The 14,687-nt window shown below is 40.6% G+C and overlaps 1 protein-coding gene across 3 annotated transcripts in view; it reads right to left on the bottom strand.

The window, feature by feature from the left end:
• The window catches only part of cntn5 (contactin 5), a 90,327-nt gene that overhangs the window by 16,498 nt on the left and 59,142 nt on the right, over nt 1-14,687 (bottom strand). The window contains exons 9-14 of one of the 3 annotated variants that reach the window (XM_035623659.2): nt 12,347-12,528; nt 9,088-9,224; nt 8,778-8,907; nt 6,115-6,259; nt 1,777-1,904; nt 558-757 (exon numbers count right to left, since the gene is read on the bottom strand). In XM_035623659.2, coding sequence (XP_035479552.2) covers nt 558-757; nt 1,777-1,904; nt 6,115-6,259; nt 8,778-8,907; nt 9,088-9,224; nt 12,347-12,528 — 922 coding nt within the window. The remainder of the gene's footprint in view (nt 1-557; nt 758-1,776; nt 1,905-6,114; nt 6,260-8,777; nt 8,908-9,087; nt 9,225-12,346; nt 12,529-14,687) is intronic. The other 2 variants (XM_035623660.2, XM_035623661.2) reach the window with 2 other exon arrangements.

The following is a 14,687-nucleotide window of genomic DNA, read 5'->3' as shown; positions in this document are numbered from 1 at the left end:
TACAGTTGTTGTGCATGGATTCCTAAACATATTTTCATAAAGCTATCATTTCATAAGAAACATTGTAAACCATGTTACATACCTACGAAAGCCGTAATATTCATTACGAAGGAGATATTCATCACTTGTTTAACATTTCATATTTATTATTGTTCCATTATTTGTCTTCCTCCTTCTAAATCATTGCCGGCCATGTTTCAATCTAAACAAGAATGAGTCTGTCTCCATTTGTGTTTTCGTTTTCACACAAAGCTATGATTTTACAGGTGCCACAGACTCTGATATATGATTGTGTGATTTAATGCAGGTCTTCCAATGAGACCTGACGCCTTCTGACATTTAGTGGGCCTGATTATGTTTAACACCTACAACAAGGGTTCAATTAATAGTATAAAATAACTAAGCAAATGGAAATAATAGGTGAATCCACAAGATCAGCAAGTTTGGGCAAAATGTCAATGAATACAAAACAAACAAACGTCTGCTAACACATGACAGATGCGGACAGACAGACAGATAGATACTATAAACAATATGATACATTTACTCTGTCTTACTTTTGCTCTTACTCTTGCTCTTACTGTTTGGATGTATTCAAAGTGGCCGCCATCCTGCTGAAAGTTGATGGGTTTCTGGTTGAAGGACCACTGGAAGGCCACGTCCAGCGATGTGTCATGCGTTGCCTTGCAGCTCAGCACCACACTCTCGCCCACGGTCACCTCCACTCTGACCGGGCTAAGCTCCACACGCATGGCCTCTGGAAGCACAAAGCTGCTGCACTGTCACCCCAGGCTAACCCGAGGCAGCTGCAGTCGACTGTTTGACATCATCGCCAGAGCAATCATGAGAGCCCGACCCCGACTCTGGGGCTGGGTTCTCATGGCACTCACCTTTGCCAGACAGGAAGTCAAAAAAGATCCTGCCCGGCCCTGACTCAGGGTGTGCACGGTGCATCTAAGGCTCTGACAGTGATCCAGTCACAGGGGGACAGCTCGGAGCACGTCAGTTCAGACCTGGCATCAGAAAGCCTCCCCAGTGGCCACTTGTTAACGGATCTCACTTCCCTGCTCTATGTGCAAATACACCTGTACATCACTTCTGTACGCAAAGACCAAAAATGATGTTGTTTTTGGCCAGACTGACTATGACAGACGGGTCCTAATGTGTGTGTGTGTGTGTGTGTGTGTGTGTGTGTGAAACGGAGACGAAGAGAGGGAGAGCAGCCGAAGAGGGGCTGAGCAAATGTGCTCCTTTAAAAGAGTCAAACAAAATAGAAAATCAACATGTCCACAAATAAATCAAATTGAAGGGCAACACCAAGAAGTATAGAAATACTTCTGGTTCGTAAGGAACCTGCGGGGGGTCAGAGGACGTGAGCTGCGGCACAGGACACGTTCACGTTCACCCGGCTCAAAGAACACAGCCACCTGTGTTCACCTCCAGATGCAGTCTGAGGGGTCGCATCTCAAATGAGATGCCGTTGCATCACGGGTGCGTTCACACCTGCACCCAGAGCTGTCCATTCAGAATCAAACCACCCCGAACAGATGTTAAAGCCTGGTCTGAACGGGGCCGATGAGACGGACGCCTTTGCGCCGTCAAAGTGTGTCCTTGTAATGTGATTCTCCAATGTGGTTCACGGTCGAGCGAGCGCGATAAATTTCCTGGCACCGCAGGAAAAAGGTGGGAGGGGGAAAAATGACATTGGGGACTGTTTACTTGAGGCCGACTTGTACTAATTTGGCAGAAAACAAAGGCCCCCAGGGCATCACTTACCTTTTACCCACAGTATGGCAGTCATCTCTGCCGAGCCAAACTGATTCTCTGCCCGGCACACATAGTTCCCCTCATCCGCTCGGCTGGAGTTAACAATCCTCAGAGTGTTGTTCCGTAACAACATAATCCTGCGACAACGGACACAGAAATCAATACCGGTATGAGAAACAAAATTGCGTACAAACAGTTGCACAAGAATTTGAGGACGGAGGTTTTACTGTATGTTTGCGCTTGTGTCGGGTTACAGGAATAGCAATATTCCCGGGGGAGAAGACAACAACAAAAAAAGCTGAAACGAACTGCTCAGATATGCTTGAATTAATCATTCACTGGAGATTCCAGTGGAAAATATGAATTCAAACAGCTAGCATGTTATTAATACTGTGTTGCAGAACAGAAACTTCTTGGATGTGAAGTCAACAAGGATCGTTGTGCAACCTTGAATGAGGAAACGTGGAAATGAAAATCTTTCAAAAAATATGCAAAAATTCAAATAAGAAAATGAATCTGATTGGCAGATACCACTGAGTAGCTTGAACAGGATTAAAACACATGCTATTATAGATACTGATTGAGGTGTTTAAGACGATTTCTTTTGTAGAAAAAGAAGAAAGAGTGACATCAAAGCCTCCAAAGAGAAAGTGTTCCTCTGTCTTTCAATGTGGTACAATGATGCACTCTGTCTCCTCTTGTGCCTTTACCAGAACACAGCAGGGAGCCCTTTTCTGTGATCACAGCCCAATTTAAAATTCATTAAAGGGACATTTCAGAACATTCGTGGAGAACACTACACGACATGAAGTGAACATAAGATCAAATAATGTCATGATTCTTTGTTCCTCTTTTGCATCAATATTTCCATAAATCTAAATAAATGGTGCATTCATCGTGGACGGCGCTCGTGAATCCACCTGACAAACCCCCAAGTATTTCCGCGTTCAATTAATCTAAAGCCAAAAATCTGACGAACCAAGATGTGGAAATCACAGAGCTGTCCTCCCGGGAAACACAAGTGTATTAGAGAGAGGGGGACAAAAACTAAGCGTCAGCAAGTGTAAGTAGCCTGTTATCCGGCTGAAGGACACTAGCAGTGTGGTATTAACATCTTTAACATCTCGTGCGATTACGTGCTTGATGTAAATGCATCCGACAACACTGGAAGCAGGTGTGTGAGCATACGGCTACACAGCAGGAACCGTGTTAACGTATATCATCGTGGCTTCTGTGGAACCACAGCTTTCATTGTAAACCTCTCTTATTCCAAACATAAATATTTATATCTCAATATGATTTCAGCATGGCTAACAGAGGCGGGGATGCACATTTAGAAAGTTCTTTATTTCATTAGAAAATCTATTTCATCCCATATCAAACAATCAGAGGGATGGGGTGTGTGTGTGTGTGTGAGAGGTATTGTTCAAATTGTTTGGTATCTTTATATATTTATTTATTTATTGTGTACACTAAGCTCTCTCGTCATGCGCAAGGTGATTGAAATTGGCAAAGAGGAATTTGGGAAGGCGTGACGAAAACCTTGCCACACGTAGACAATTCAGGAGCAATCGGCAGCCAGGAGACATTTTTCAAATTAGGGAGGAAATTCACATCCTACAAGGACACTGAGGCAGAAAGGACAAGATAGGGACTGCTGAGGATAAAGAATATGCAGATCAATTCAACCTTAGGAAAATCATAAAAAAGGCATTAAACGATTACAGCAAAACAGTGTTTGGAAATATATATATATATACTTACATACATAGTGAAGAAAAATGTGAGATAAGGTCAATACAACATATTTTAAAACTTCACAATTTTGACGTGAACAATTACCAAATGACACACCTAATGTCTTAAACAAAACAAAAAAGTCTGTGGGTGTCAATTGAGTCTGCCACGTACTTTCAAACTCCTGGGATTAATACTTTTTATTTAAGAGACAAAAGCCCTGAACATTAGTGGAAATCCATGTTAATTACAAACCTTCATTAAGTCCGCACAGCTGTCAATGGCAGATAAACGCGGAGCTGTTTCGATTTCTCCCCCTGTTCCACCAAGAATAGAGCATCTCTCCATCCACACTTTACTTTACTAAAGGTAACGGCAGAACATGCTTGCAGGAGTCATCCAGGCCAAAACCTGTAAAACGCGTGACCCCCCTTGTTGATTTGGCCTTTTTTTTTTAGATAGAAATCACCCTTTCATTAGGTTGAGCAGTGACCCCTTAAACACACTGTGTTATCCAGGCCATTAATTCACTATAGTACTGTTAATTTACAACAAACATCCGATTCGAGTGTCATTTGTAATTGGATCTGGGTTTTAGCTTATAAAAGCACGGTGTATTGGAGGAAACTGTGAGAAACGTTACAATTCTTTAGGATCATGAAGAATATGGACTGCACACATACAATATATAAAACCTGCACTTAGCGGTGAATGATGAATTACTCTGAGGGAGGAGGTTAAGTAACTGCTTTGCCAAAATCTTTCTTTTGTTAAAGATTTTCTGCTCTCCTAAGTGACAACTTCTCTGAAGTCAGATAAATACAGGTTCAGGGGTTTGAACAAGTATGAATCTCACTGTGGCGTGTGCCCACAGCACTGAAAAATAGATTATTGAGGGTTTGACAAATATCTCAAAGGGCTTTGTCAGATCCAGACAAGTCAGGGTCATTAATCACCATTTTAGGAGCGACACACTCAACATCTCCACCCCCCATCCATCAAAGCCAGATTTTTTTTTTTATAGGAAATAAACATCGAAAATTACCTCTGACGACCATTGTCATTTTGATGGAAAATGTAATATGTTGTATGATACGCACCAACCTCCACACTTACAATACTAAAACTGAACTCCGAATAGTCTACTTCTATCAAATTGTCAAAGCCATGAAGCTTTTTCTGTGCTGTTCGAAGAAGCGACACTCTCAGGATCTGATTATCAGCTGGCTGCCCTTGCTGCGAGGCTGCTGAACAGACTGCAGGATCTTGGCTGATAAACAAGGGTCCCGTTCTCTCGCTCAAAACCCAGGATGCTAAGCGTGTGACTGATAATTTCGGTAGTGTCGCTCAGCTTGATTGATGGCCCCTTGCACCCGCTCAGCCCCCTCTAGGTGCAACTGAGAGCTGTTTTCTTGTGAGAGATGATGCATCAAACTGCATGTGAATTCCAAATGCAATTGTACAGTCTAAATCGTCGGCATCTGTGAGGAGGAGGAGTTGGGGCCGGGGATGCGTCTCCAGAGCTTGGCCAGTACCCAAGGTGTTTTATTTGTGCAGTGACACTTAATTTCAGTTACAGTAATGAAACTGTGATGTGTTGCAACAAGACATGTAGACATTCCCTCAAAGGCCTGAGCCCGAATGATAACACTTGGATTTATGCCACGAAGCCATGACGAAAAACCAACATAAAGATATCGAGGGAGACAAACCTTTAGTGACTTCACTCATATTTTACAGGGAAATGAACTGTATCTCTCACTATTCTACACTCGGAACTATAGAATAACTAAGAGCGAGTAAATCTACCACTGTCCTCAAAGAAAATGTACACTATACATATATTTTCTGCTTTCAAAAACAGATGAGTCTCAGTCTACATGAGTGGGTAAATAGGTGAAAGGTAATAGCCCCAAAACCATATTGCAGGCATCTTAAAATAGTAAATTGCTGCATTTATTATCTCACTGAGCTAGTGATCAGTGATATTTTCCTTAAAGGGATTTTGTCTGAGACTTATACATCAACCTTGCCTTTCGACACAAGTTGTACAAGTGCAGGGGCTTAGGGGTTATGAAATCCAAAGATGTGTCAAACAGTAGGGATCTGCTATACCATTTCTACTCTCTACAATGTCTCTGCTTCTTCAAATGTCGTTACAGAACGACCAATAAATGACCAGGGGTGCTTCGTGGCAGCAATATAAATCATATTTAATTCACTACTGTAGCCCAGATTTCCATTTCGATATTTTATCTATAAGTGTATTTTTTTTAATCAATTTAAATAATTAAAAAGGTCACTATCACAATATGCAGTATATTGCAATAAACTCAGCGTGTGCTGTTGTGAGCATGATGTGTTAACAGAGGAGTCCACTTCAGATTAGGTTACGGTTTGAACACCTGCCCTACTGAACATCGGACCACTGTCGGCTTCCCACAAACTGCATGCAAGTGTAGAATTTTCTCAAACATATGAATAGTGTGTGCTTTTATTTTTTCATATACCAGTACTTCCTAATTGACACAATCAAAAAGAGAAAGGCAGTATGTACCACGCTACTTCTACTTGAGATTGAAACAGGACGCTTCTGAAGACCCGCCGTACCTTTTGTTCGGCTGTATCCTTCTGTCGCCTCTCTTCCACGTTATCCGAGGTTTGGGCGATGCTCTGGGTTTGCATTCGAGTGACACATCCTTTCCAAGGGTGGCAATGACCCGGATGGGATTAGGGACAAACACGGGTGCTGACGCTGTGAAAGACAAACACGCAAGATTTCAGTGTATTAAAAGAAACAAAAGAATTGGTCAACAGGTTCATATTCGTACTGTATGTTTAATGATTATATCCAAAGTTTGGCTCTTGTCAAAACAAATGTGTTAAAAAAGATCTACCAGATCAACGGAAAATGGGGATTCTCATGTTGCCTACTGTGTGTGTCTACTGAATGATATCTGTTTGCTAATATTTGACTATATTATTTCTTTCACTTTGTGTTGAATTTTTGTCTGCCCCCTCGTGGTAAAAACATTTGTTTAGTGCGTTTTCATCACTATGTTGCTGCTGTAACAGAATTCTGAACACAATACCACCTCTTCAACTGTGGTATTTCAAAAATAATTATTTCAAAATTGCTAGTGGGCTCAACATGACACATCGTGACTTCGAACACTACAGGATAAAAATACTAATAACCAGATTTTCCAGGAGGCGTCGCAAAGCATGCACATACATAAATGCACCGTTTTAAATATGCTCACATATTCTGTATTATGTACTGTGCCATACTTTGTCTTAATTCTGTGCTTATTCAGTATCTTCTAGAATTATATGAATATGCATTGCGTTGTGGAGTCTAATCACTAAATAATTGTCATCATGTTAATGATGACTTGGCTGGATGATTTGCCTTGCTTTTAGGCAAATTGTTTTAACCCACATTTAACCAGGCAGCCTGAGTGAATAATAAATACATAATATAAACATTTATAATAACCCTAACCCATTATTGCTTGCGCAAGAGAACAAATTAAGCAGTAATGCTCTAAATAAGGCTTCAGGCACTAAAGTTGACGTGGCCCTGGTATGGAGTCGTGTTACACATCACGGCCATCTACCGGCTGCAAGGCTTTGTCAGCTGCGATTATTCAAATCCTGAATGACGCTTTATACGTGACATTATACACAATGACAATTCAATCCCATCTGTAGCTACGGGCTGACCCCTCTCCCTGTAACACTCGCGTCTTTGAGCCTGAGTAGCTGCCTGAGTGGCAGAGGTCCCTCCGGACAGAAACAGCAGCCGGAAGCGGAGAAGTTGCTGTGAGTATTTGTTTTAATCAAAATAAGAACAGGCCTGCAGCTGGTAGCAGCAGTGCCCTTATTGCTTCACCTGCGACCCTCCCAGAAGAGCTGGATCTGGGACAAGATCACAGGCACGAGGGCAGCCGCTGCCCCCATGTAGCCTCCAGTGATCGCTCATCTTCAGGCTGTTATTAGCCATGTAATCTGTCCTGATAGTGTTTGCTTGTGGATATCTCCACAGAGCACAGATCACTGGGAAGAGATGCCTGGGGGGTATAGTTATGAAAACATTCATCACCGGCCTCGAAATATCATCGGAGCGACTGTGACTCTAAGAGAGGCAAACGCAGCGCCTCGTCGGCTCACATAAAGCTTATTAAAATCTATAACTTCTGACCCTTGCGGACAACGCAGTGTACTTAAATCAACTAAGCAGTGGATGTTTTTTTCCCAGATTATAACCTGATGGTTCTGGGGGAAAAAAAAAACTATTATGGACAAACTGAGACAAAAAACACACACACACTTTGACCACTCGCAGTGAGATTTTCAAAATGCCACAGATTCCCTTCAAAAAAGGGCATGCCATGCGGACAGTAAATCAAACTGTCCCTCGGGGAAACAAGAAAGGGGAACGGGTGTCACCAGATGTGTCCCAGTATAGAAGATGACAAGGAGAAAATAGAGCATCAACACAGAACAGTGAACAGCCATTCAGTGTGGCTGTTATGCTTTCAGCCTCAAGCCTTAACAGCTGCAGAACACACTTTCCTTGGCTTTTAATGTCCTTAAATTTCAAAGTGCTTTATGAATTTTTGTTTGATACAAAAAAAGGTTAATCATACTTGTTTAGTTGTGTACTTGGCAATTATTGACAATTATAATTGATTATTAAATGATAATAGCACTGACGTTTAAATATCTGACGGCAGTCAAGTCCGGAGTGGAGGTTTGATGGGATTCAGATGTGGTCTGTGCTTTGATGACAAACAACAGAGCGGAGATAAGACCCATAATGGAGTCATTAAACTCCATCAAAGAAAACATTGATGTCTCTCTTCTAGTGTTTGCTCCCATTAGTATAAATCCATACCTACCAGTCATTGTTTTTCATCCCGCGCAGAATAATGCACGACTCTCTCCTCGAGTTGATGTGTGCAGGCACCTCATTGAATACAGCCATAAGGGTCCTTCTTTTATTCATGCAGCCAAAATCAGGGGGCCATTGATTGGCAATCAGCACATCTCACAGTTCACAGTCCCCACTTGCATTTCAATCTCCCTTACCTATCATCTGGTTACGTTATTCAGATGCCAGTACTTGGTCTGCAATCTAATTCTCTGCATCTAAGAAATGTGCCTGGCAAAGCACAAACGTTAACCGCATTAAATGCAGGCTTTTAATACGTTGTTTGGTATCAATATAAATTACTATATGATACTGGCTGTGATATGAATGTAAATACCTAAAATCTTCAGCTCAGCACCGGAGTAGATGGCCCCATATTTATTTTCTGCGACACACTGGTACATTCCTGAGTCCGTCTGCTGCACTTTGTGAATGGTCAGATCTCCGTTCACTATTTCGACATGGCCCTGTGAATAGGAAAGAAAGAAAGAAAGAAACGGTATAAAGGAAGCTCATGTTGGGTTATGCTATAGATATATTATACGTAAAGCTGCACATGGTGGACGTGCAGTTTCGTGGGAATAATTCAGATGTTTCATGGTGCAATCAACAAAAGGACATGCTGCTGTGCGTAGTGAGGTGGGTACCTGGGATGTCAAGGGCGAACCGTCGCGGAGCCAGCGATAGGTGGGCCGGGGCCTCCCTGTGGCCTTGCACTCCCACTGGAGCTTCTCTCCACTATCCATCTGAGTGTCATTAATCATTCTGACCCACTGAGGGGAGGCTTGAAGATAGAAAAAAAGAAAGAAAAAGATTTAGGAATAATACTATATCCTTGAAACACACAAAAGGCAAATAAATGGTTACCTGTACTAACTAACTAAGCACGCACGCACACGCACACACACACACACACACACACACACACACACACACACACACACACACACACACAAAAAAGCCAGCCCTGTCAACACACACTGTAAGAGGTTTATTTAAAATATTGAATATAGTAATGCATTAAACCCCCCTTTTTTTTTTATAATGCAACAGTACTAAAAGGGGCAAAAATATGTCTTCATGATTTATTTTTCTCACCTTGAGCACTGTTTAAACCTTTAGCGTGCCTTCTTTTTGTACACTGCCTTTTTATGTATGTGGTTTTCAGTCTTTTGATGTCACTTTACATTAGAGTCCTTGAATCCTTGAACGTCCCTGATACACTGACTTTCTTTTTTCCCGTCCCCCCTGGAAAACTTGAGTTAGACATTTTCTTTTTCTGATCCTATATCACGCTCTCTCTCTCTCTCTCTCTCTCTCTCTCTCTCTCTCTCTCAAAGAAAGGTACAGGGAATATAGGGAAGATAAGTGTTTTAAATGATGTTCAAAACACCAATGACTTGTTTGTAGAGCTTTGATTAAGTCTGTTTTTTAAAATAAAGTATTTTTTTTCTAATTAATTGATGAATTTATTAAATGAATCCATTCATTCATAAACGTTTGCAGCAGTTTATCACTTGATCGCAGACTTGCTTCGTTCAACATGGCTGTGAGAATTTTGACCAGGTTTGATTCACCTTAACTGCTTTCCTCACGGGATATTATGTTATTCCACAACCATAATTAATTCTCAAAGGGTACTAATATGGACGTTTTCATATGGAAGTTTTGTCTGCCACATAATGTGGTTTCTTTCCTGGATTGGTTGGTGGTGATGGTCACTTGCCAAGAGCTTGAGCCATTGCTGCAATTATATAGTTACAGGGCTGCCTGGATAGCATGCTAACTTCATTGGTAAAGTGATAGAAATAGATGCAAAACAAGAGTTAACATTGGCAGACCATTCCACCACTGGAAACAGCTCTCGGCGGGTAAAATAATGAGGTTTGATGCTGAACCTTCATTTCTGGTAAGGCTAGTGGTCTGTCCAAATGTCCGAGCTTTGTGGATTGTGGTTAAAACACACGTTTTGCCAGCACACCTCTAGTCAAGACCGAGTACCGCCAACTAAACGACCAGGTACTTCTGATTAAAGCACTTTCTGAGATTTTGTGTTTGTATTCACAAAAAAGCAGCAGGGATTTTCACTGATGGGGCCCAGAGTCACACTGTTGTCAAAAAGAGGAAAGCTTGTCTTGTCTCCTCTTCTCTCCTCTCCTCTTCTCTCCTCTCCTCTCCTCTCCTCTCCCCTCATCTCATCTCTCCAAGTGAATCATGTTCGTGAACATGTTGTTTTCTCTCCTTTCACTGCCTTTCCCGGGGGCCCCTTCACCAATAAGCTTTCTTTTCTTTTCCTTTCTTTTCTTTTCCTTTCTTTTCTTCCAGGCTGCACCACAAGTTCCTGTCCAACTCCACATGCTGTACACAGAGTCACAACTCAAGATCAGAACCCTGTGTAGGCCGTGTGCACTTTCTCTCCATCTTGTAGTTTATTGTCGTCTACTGGGTCTTGTATCTGTGGTTGTGCACTTTTAATTTTTCTGAACATTTTCAAGAATGTAAAATTTCAAAGGACTTTTTACCGGGAGACCTTCAGTCCGTCTTGTTCAAAGGGAAGGATCGACAATTTTCCTATTTAAATTTAAATTTCCAAATTAGATTTATACCTACACATGGTGACATCACTATGTAACACCAATATGTAATACAATTTTAAATGCACAGACACATTAAAAAAGAGTACTGACCCTGACATCCCTATCGATGTGATTCCTGTTTGTTTAGATAAGGCGTCCGCATAGATTTTAGTTTCATCTTTGTTCTTTTTATACTATAAACTAGGAACAAAGATTTTATCTAGGTCGTGTATAGTAAGACACACCTTGCCAGCCTTGGACAAATGCTTTTTGTGTGTTCGTGATTTAATTGAAGGGTTATGGTCGAGATAGGCTCCCACACAATGAAAGTTCAAACCACCAGCTGACCTGTGTAAATTACATTAAGCGTGAGGCTGCTACAAATGAGACTCCCTATTCTCCTGGTGATGTCAACAGAATGGGGATTGCCAAGAAGCAAAGGGCCTTTGAAATGTGTCCTACCAAGGCCGAGGGAGTCCATTGTCTTCGGACTGTGCACATGGCACAAACAGAGAGGAAAAAACAACAACAAAAAAGAATCTTACAGGTGCCTCACACTGGTAAGAAACTGAAAACTGTTCTTAACTGAGGTCCATCCTAATTGCTGCACATTCAAGACAGAAATGCACTATACACTATCCATGATGGAAACATACTGTTTTGATTAAAGATGAAATTCTCTATGTTTTTAGTTGATATTTGTAGTCATAGTCCTAATTTAAGTTGAAATGAACAACATCCGCATTCGATTTAAAATGTAAGTATACAGTAGATACACTTAGGTCCCAACTACTGGTTTTCAAAGCAACATATTTATTTTAATTTAATGATGCATATCACATAAAAAAGACAATTGAAATATCTTGTGTCAACTGACATTCAAGTTTTTTTATGACAACAATAATTAAAAACAGGTCTCAACTACATTATAACTAAATAGAGAAATATGTTCAGAACATGATAAAGTTATGTTGTTAGAGTGGCTCACTTCTCTCAGCTGAAAGAAACAGCTTGTTTGTTAAGAGGATGAACACTTGTTCTCAGATAATATGTGATGGGATTCATAATTGGACCTTGGAGTGGTCAGCAAATTCACAGGCACCAGCGCTGGTCCCCAGCCTTGAATTTGAAAAAAAGTGTGTCTAGATAAAGACTGCATCATTAAAAATCTGTGCAGAACGACCAAAATGGCTCAACAGAAAGTAGTTTAAGACAGTGCTCGCTCGACTGCATAGCAGAATTCCTGGGATGCAACACGTCAACACTTGTTTTTCTCATGCTGCATGTGTGACTTAAACCATCAGAGGAACAGGAACGTGCTCAGACTCACTGTAGACCTGGAGGTGTCCCTTGAAAGCCGTGCCCCCTCTTGAATTCTCAGCTTTACACTCATATGTTCCCGAGTCGTCCAGTTGAATATTGGGGATCTCCAGCACAGCCTGTGACTTACGAAGCCTCGCCTTCTTGGGGATGTTGCCATTTATCTTCCTCCATGTGATTGTTGGCACTGGACTGTAAAAATGATATACACAGTGTGGATCACAGATGCATTTTTTTCCCGTTAAAATTACAAACAATAAGGAGGATGAATTTATAAACTCTCATAGATGAATCTGTCAACTGACAATGGCCTTTTAATAATGACCATAATTACTACTAATATTGGGTGTTATCTTTTTTAATATAATATAAATATGAAACAATATATAATATCAAAAAGATTACCTTAACATAACTCTTGTTTGCCTCTCTGGGAGAACAATTACATTTTTTTGTCCATTTCTGAGTTTTTCATTCAATTCAATTTCATCCAATTCTATTTATATGGACTATAATAACAAAATATCAACATATATTATCTCAAGGCACTTTTCATAGTAAGGTCGGGACTATATAATATCACAGAGAAACCCAACAATTCCCACAAGAAAAAAAACAACAATCCCAATCCTTACTCCTATGTGTTAACTCTCACAAAAACTCTTCCAGGCTTACTGCATCATTCTATTATTTATTAATCAAGTTTTGGACTGTTAGTAGAAAAAATAAATCCCCAAGCAATTTGTGACCTCAATGTGAACCTTTAGAAATTATTGTGAGCATTTCCATGACTATATGATTAATTCAAAGAATAATCATCAAATCAGTATACAAAACAATTTTTATTTGCAGCCCGACATGTGATTAAAAAAAAATAATCCTTTGCTCTAATTTAAGTAGTGACACACCATGACACTGATTTAATGTTGGTTCTGCTCTACATGTGAATCATTAACCTTTTGATCACTCGTGATATAGAAGGACAGGGACAATATTCTACAGGTTTTTTTTATGATTAGTGTGTGATCACTGTCATCTATCCTTGTTTATTAATGGCTTGCCCTATAGGTCCTTAAGACAGATGACTTGCACATGCAGGGAGAGCATATCTGACTACCAGCTCGGTATCCGTAGAGCTCTCTTGTATGACAACTAGAATAGACGTCTCTCTGAAAGATGGAAATCTGACACCACACAAACCTCCAGTGAACCCATCAATCATTTAGCCAGGATGGAAACGTTACATCCCTGAGCTTTTCTTTTTTTTTCATCTCTTCAAGATTCACAGGGACATAGAAGTGCTCTTGGCAGCATTAGGATTCAGAGCATGTTTTACAATAAACAAAGTCTTTTTCTTCTCTTTTTAAAGAAATTTCATGTCACGTAATTTCTTGTAGACCCATGGTTTTAATATTTTTTCTTTTACTTCGTATTTTTTTAAGTAGCTCACTCATTACCTTACAGCACACATTAAGGTTTCCTCACATCACAGAGAACGTGAAGCTATATAATGATTTATAGTCAGTAGTTTCAAACAAATTTCACTTATTGGAGCCTCAAATTTCTGCAAATGGATTTGGGACTATGTCTTGAGCCAAAGTTGTAATGGTTTATTTTGTATCTTTGGTCTCCATGATTTTACATGGAGGTGGGATAGAAAAGCAGCTTCTTAATACAACATATATTATGATGTAAGATGACAAATTCATAGACACAGATACTATCATAAGTCACTGTCATCATTAGTATCAGCCCACCACCGCCATATATTGTAATAGTGTGTGAATTCAACAATAAAAAATTGTTCCATACAGCGAGGTTACCAGGGGTTACCAATCTGGGGCCTGAGGTAAAATCAAATATCTGTGCTGTAGCGTGGGGCCATTATTTTTTAAATACTTGGCATCTTCATTTCAATGCTCCTGTGGGCTGGAATAACAACATAAACACATACTAATGATAGGCAAACTCATGAATATGACATGCAGTTTTTATGAAGCACTTCCTTATATGTGACTGATGGAGAAATTTGCTGGAGACCTTTGCTCCAACTAAACTCTCGACAAGCCAGCGAACAGAGTGAATCTATAGAAGACCTTGAGGGAATGGAACATGGGGGTGAATCTTCCCAAGTCTATGGCAGGATTTCTCTTTGGAGGCTGAATAATGAGCTGCAGGCCTGTACAGTATGCGTTCACAGGACTGGGGGCGGGCAGGAGGGAATAGGCTCACTCAGTTTAGAAACGAGCAACTCTGCCCGTCAGTGTCTACTATATGAAAAAATTGGCAAAAACTCTTGAACTTTGAAGCTCCGGTCCTTTAGCTGGATTTTATCAAAGTGAACGAACCCA

Source organism: Scophthalmus maximus, chromosome 11 (genome assembly GCF_022379125.1).
Source record: "Scophthalmus maximus strain ysfricsl-2021 chromosome 11, ASM2237912v1, whole genome shotgun sequence".
Classification (NCBI taxonomy): domain Eukaryota; kingdom Metazoa; phylum Chordata; class Actinopteri; order Pleuronectiformes; family Scophthalmidae; genus Scophthalmus; species Scophthalmus maximus.
The sequence above is the reverse complement of the archived record's forward strand: the minus strand, read 5'-3'. Positions and strand labels throughout refer to the sequence as shown.